This window comes from Macrobrachium nipponense, chromosome 6 (assembly GCF_015104395.2).
Source record: "Macrobrachium nipponense isolate FS-2020 chromosome 6, ASM1510439v2, whole genome shotgun sequence".
In the NCBI taxonomy this organism is placed as follows: Eukaryota; Metazoa; Arthropoda; class Malacostraca; order Decapoda; family Palaemonidae; genus Macrobrachium; species Macrobrachium nipponense.
In genome coordinates, this window is record NC_061108.1 from 114,426,266 (window position 1) to 114,432,265 (window position 6,000).

General features: G+C 44.0%; 1 protein-coding gene across 7 annotated transcripts in view; it reads right to left on the reverse strand.

Annotated features, from left to right (window-relative positions):
* LOC135216933 (ribokinase-like) overlaps positions 1–6,000 on the reverse strand; it is a 248,744-nt gene that overhangs the window by 199,714 nt on the left and 43,030 nt on the right. For all 7 annotated transcript variants that reach the window (XR_010314980.1, XM_064252482.1, XM_064252483.1 and 4 more), the window contains exon 3: positions 260–392. Coding sequence is in view for 6 of the 7 variants with exons in the window: in XM_064252482.1 (XP_064108552.1) it covers positions 260–392 (133 nt within the window). In the remaining variant the exon portion in view is untranslated. The remainder of the gene's footprint in view (positions 1–259; positions 393–6,000) is intronic.

Sequence of the window (6,000 nt, forward strand, 5' to 3'; positions counted from 1 at the left end):
GACTTTATGCTTTTATAAAGATTTATGCAATGCACAACATACTGATAAAAACTTATGACATTCATATACAGAACAAAGCAACTTATAACTTTTCCTGTAATGTGAAAGTTTTCAATTGAACATAAATACATATACAAAATTAAATGATTTGGAATTTTTCACTATTATCAAACTATACCAACAAGTCAAAACACTTACTTGTAAACATTTTTAGACTTCAATAAATACCATATAAATAATATTAATTCTTCAGTCATACCATAGCCACCATACTTGTAGTTGCTCCGAGTCTTGTTGCTGCAATACACTGGTTAGCCCCTTTGCCACCAAACCCAATACTAAATTTATGTCCATGAATTGTTTCTCCTGGTTTAGGTAGCCTACAGGTGTAGCTAAAAAAAAGGGGGGCATAAAATGTCAATAAAACTTCAATAGAAGTTAAATAAACAATTATGAAAATATAATTAGTGTCCTGTTAGAAGTTTAGAAGTAAGATAGATAAAATATGTACTTTTACAACAATCCTGTAAAACTGGGATCCTCTACAGTGTATTCAAATACAAAATTCTTAACATAATTTGGATTTTCCCTATGGTATATACAAACCTGAAGTCTTTTTATAATAGATAAACCTTGCAGTGAAAGCTGTTCTGGCTGCTGGAGCTTGGTAACAAAGAGTTTTATGATGGCAGGTGGGTGGAAGGCAGGTATGTGAGTGGCAGGATACTACTTATCTCCATTCATTGATCCATAATTTTTTTTATTTAAAAACAGGAGCAAAGGGTTAAAGGTGAGATTACATTACAAGATTGTATGTTAGTATTTCTAAGAATAATTCAAATTATCTCCAAAATTTGTGATTTATTCTAATGAGGATATTTGTAAGCAGACTAATAGGTAGCAGGTTTTCTTTTACAAAAAAAAAATGATATTGTTAGAATACAATAAAGTTTTGTACATACTTACCCGGCAGATATATACTTTGCTTATGTCTCTGACGTCCGACAGAAATTCGAATTTCGCGGCACACGCTGCAGGTAGGTCAGGTGATCTACCCCCCTGCTGCTGGGTGGCAGGAATAGGAACCATTCCCGTTCTAGAACCAGATTTTCTCTTCCACCTGTCTCCTGAAGGGAGGCTGGGTGGGCCATTCATCGTATATATCTGCCGGGTAAGTATGTACAAAAATGATATTGTTATAATACAATAAAGTTTCATACATACTTGCCTGCAGATATATACTTAGCTAAGACTCCGTCATCCCCGACAGAAATTCAAATTTCGCGCCACTCGCTACCGGTAGGTCAGGTGATCTACCTGCCTGCCCTGGGCGGCAGGACTAGGAACCATTCCCGTTTTCTATCATATTTTCTCTCTTCCACCTGTCTCCTGCGGGGAGGCTGGGTGGGCCATTAATCGTATATATCTGCCAGGTAAGTATGTATGAAACTTTATTGTATTATAACAATATCATTTTCATACAATGAACTTACCTGTCAGATATATACTTAGCTGATTGGCACCCTTTGGTGGAGGGTAAGAGACAGCTAAAAGGAATAGAGAGGTAAACAACATAGTTGTAGGTATAAAAGAAAAACCTTGGTTCCTACCTGATAGGTGGTAGACTTCGTGGCTGTAGCCCGGTAGTCTGCATCACCTCAAGACTTTAGCGAGATATGTGATCTATGGCTAAGAGTTCTTGTGGGTCTGTCGATGGGTATATGAACCGCTTACTCGGCAGAGCCTGAAAGGACTTTGTCAATGGGTACTGGACCACTTCTATGACAACACACCTTATGAAGGAGCACAACCAATCCCGACCACTTGATCCTAACCACCATGTTAGTATAAAGAATTGTTCTGAGTTATCCCCGAACTCATTACAAACAACCCATAACTCGAAACTAATACGCATTCATACAAAAATTCTAAAAAAAAAAAAAAATAATAATAATAATTTTTTAATACTCCTCTAAAAGATATCACAAGAGTTCCTTACTGAACAACAGTGACTGGCCGCCAGTGCAGCACCGAGCCCTCTTTGTCAGCAGAAATCTAGAACATATCTAGTAGAAGGTATGTACAAAGTTAAGGATTGGTGTTTGCTCCCGTACCCAGTATCGTATCCGCCGATACGAAAGGCCCCAGAGAAAAACATTTCTCGTAGGTCACGCGAACGTCTTTAAGATAGTGAGATGCAAATACCGAATTGCACCTCCAATATGTTGTATCAATGATTTTCTTTAGCGACATATTCTTCTGAAAAGAGAGACACGTCGCCACTGCTCTAACTTCATGAGCTTTTACTCATAAAAGCGGAAAAGAGTCGTCAGGACAGAACTTGTGAGCATCTGTAATGACGCTCCTTATGAAGAAAGCTAATGCATTCTTAGACATGATTCTTGTGGGGTTCCTTAATCGAACACCAAAGACCTTGTTCTAGAGCCTCCCATTTGTTTCTTCCTTTGCCTTTGTAAGTAGAACTTCAAGGCTCTTACAGAGCAAAGAGACCTTTCTGTTTCTCTACCCACTAGACTCGATAAGCCTTTAATCTCGAATCTCTTGGGCCAGGGATTCGAGGGGTTTTCATTTTTCGCTAGAAAAAGTGTTCTAAACGAGCAGAAGGCCAAGTCTCTGTTAAAGCCGACTTCATCTTCAAGGGCGTGAAGTTCACCAACTCTTTTGGCTGTCGCCAAAGATAGGAGAAACAAGCATTTCCTCGTTAAATCCCTAAACGAAGCTAAATGAGGAGGCTCGAATCTGTCAGACGAAAGGAACTTGAGAACTACATCCAGGTTCCAGCTGGGAGGAGTTAGTTCCTTAGATTTTGTCGTTTCAAATGATCTAATCAAGTCGTGCAGATCTTTATTATCAGCAATCTCTAGGTCTCTGTTTCTGAAGACTGCCGAAAGCATGCTCCTGTATCCTTTGATAGTCGATACAGATAAGTGAGAGTCCTCTCTCAGAACAAAAGGAAATAGCGATTTCGGTTATAGAGGTACTGGAGGAGGACAACTTCTTAGACTTACACCACCTTCTAAAACTCCCACTTAGACTGATAGACTCGTCTAGTGGAAGCTCTGCGGGCTCTAGCGATAGCGCTTGCAGCTTCGCGAGAAAACCCCCTCGCTCTGACAAGTCTTTCGATAGTCGAAAGGCAGTCAGAGCGAGAGCGGGGAGGTTTTGATGAAACCTCTCGAAGTGTGGCTGTCTGAGAAGATCCATCCTTCTTGGAAGGGATCTGGGGAAAGTCTACTGTCCACTCCAGCACCTCTGCAAACCAATCTTGTGCTGGCCAAAACGGGGCTATCAGGGTCATTCTTGTTCCGTTGGACGCTACAAACTTTCTCAATACTTGCCCCAGGATTTTGAAAGGGGGAAAAGCGTACACGTACATGAGACCAGTCTAGCAGGAAGGCGTCGACCACGAGAGCTCTTGGGTCTTCCACCACTGAGCAAAAGACTTCCAGCCTTTTGGAAAGGAATGTGGCGAACAGATCTACATGAGGAGTGCCCCAAAGATCCCAAAGACTCTGACACACCTCTGAATGAAGGGTCCATTCTGTGTGAAGGACCTGGCTTTCTCCTGCTCAGTCTGTCCGCCCTGACGTTTCTCGTACCCTGAACAAATCTTGTCAGGAGGGAGATGTTCCTCTGGGAGGTCCAAAGTAGCAGATCTCTTTCTATTTCGTATAGACAAGAGTGTGGTTCCTCCTTGCTTCCGAATGTAGGACAGGGCGGTAGTGTTGTCCCCACATTCACTTGGGACCACACTGTTTGCCACGAAAAGGTTCGAAGAACTTTAGAGCCAAGTGAACTGCTAGAAGTTCTTTGCAATTTATGTGCCAGGACACCTGTGCTGCCTTCCAGGTGCCTGACACTTCTCTCGGTCCTAGTGTTGCTCCCCAACCCTTCTCCGATGCGTCTGAATATAACACTCGGCTTGGGTTCGGAACTTCCAGAGAAATTCCCTTGTTCTCTTTTAGAGGTGACAACCACCATTGCAGGTGTGGTTTCATTTCGGAGAGAAGTCCCGTCTTTCAATTCCATGATCTCCTTAGGAAAAACTGAAGAGGACGAAGATGAAGTCTTCCTAGAGGAAAGAACTGTTCGAGCGAGGAAAGGGTTCCTAGAAGGCTTAACCATTCCCTCGCCGAAGTTCGTTCTTTCCCTAAGAAGAGAGAGACTTTCTCCAAGCCTCTCACGATTCTCTCTTGCGAAGGAAATACTCGAAAACCCCGAGAATCCATCTGAAATCCCCAGATAGACTAAGTTCTGTCTGGGGATCAGTTTGTGACTTCTCGAGGTTCACGAGTAGTCCCAACGCCTTTATCAGGTCTAGGGTCAAAGAAAGGTCCTCCAAACACTGTCTCTCTGTTCTGGCCCTGATGAGCCAATCGTCCAGATATAGAGAGATGTTGACGCCTTTGAGGTGAAGAAACCTCGCCACATTCTTCATCAGGTTTGTGAAGACCTGAGGAGCTGTGGACAGGCCGAAACACAAGGCCCTGAACTGAAAGATCCTTCCCCCGTCATGAAACGGAGGTACTTCTTCGAAGAAGGGTGAATCGGGACATGAAAAAAAATAAGCGTCCTGGAGATCCAGCGACACCATCCAATCTCCTGACGTAAAGCCGCAAGGACTGAGGCCGAAGTCCTCCATAGAGAACTTCTCCTTTAGAACGAACTTGTTCAGAGCGCTGACATCTAGTACTGGTCTCCAGCCCCCCGAGGCTTTCGCAACCAGAAAAAGACAATTGTAAAACCCCGGAGAGTTTTGCTCCAGAACTAATTCTATAGCTCGTTTGTCCCACATTTGATTCACCATCAGACGAAGAGTATCCCTCAGTACAGGGTCCCTGTATCTGGCTGACAGTTCCCGCGGAATAGTCGTTAGGGGAGGACTGTCCTTGGAAGGGGATAAGATATCCCTTCCTGATTATGGACATCTAAGAGGCGTCCGAGTTTATGAATGTCCAGGCGTCTGCAAATTCGAGAAGCCTGGCACCCACTGGTGTTTGGAGGTTGTCTGTCTCACTTCCCTTTCTTAAAGGGACAGGAAGAAGCTTTACCTCTCCTCTCAGGACCTCTTCTCTTAGAGGGAGCTCTGGAGGGAGGGCCTCCCTCGAAAAGGGCTGAACAGTAGAAGTCGGTCCTTTCTTGTCAACCGCAACTAGGGGTCTCTTCTTCCTTGCAGTGTGAAGGAGAAGATCCTGTGTCGCCTTCTCAGTCAGAGAGCGAGAAATGTCCTTCACTAACTGAGAAGGAAACAAGAAGTCTGACCATTGGGAGCGAAAACCAGGGCTGCTCTCTGTGAGGGAGAAACCGCCTTGGTTAAGAAGGCCACTAAAAAATACTCCTCTTCTTAAGGAGTACCGCTCCAAAGAGAGAGGAGACTTCTCGATCCGTCTTGTACTGCCTTGTCATACATGACAGAATACTAAGAATGACTTCGGGGTCTAGACCTTCCGAGTCATGAGCCTTCTTAGACATCACCCCAAGGGACCAGTCTAGAAATTAAACACTTCAAAATATGGAAGAGGCCCTTGAGGAGATGATCAGTCTCAGAAATTGCCCCAAGTCACACGAGCTCCATTCAAAGCGTGTCTCCGCGATGAATCAACCAAGGTTGAAAAGTCCGCTTCAGCCGACGCTGGGAGAGAAAGGCCCATGTTCTCCCCAGTTCGGTACCAGACACCTCTTTTACCAGAAAGTATGGCTGGAGGCATACAGAAGGTGGTTTCTGCCCAGATCCTTCTTCGACAACATCCACTTGTCAAGAGACTGTAGAGCTCTTTTCATAGAGATCGTAGGTCTCATCTTCAAAACCGACGAAGACTTCGGTACAATCGCACCTCGAAAACAGTGATCGAGGCGAAGGAGGAGCCGCAGGAGTCAACGAATCTCCATACTCCTGCAAAAGAAGGTCCGTCAAAACTCTATAGTAGAGAAGCCTTCTCTACCGTTAACCTCGTTCTTCCAAATCTACTTCCACACCGT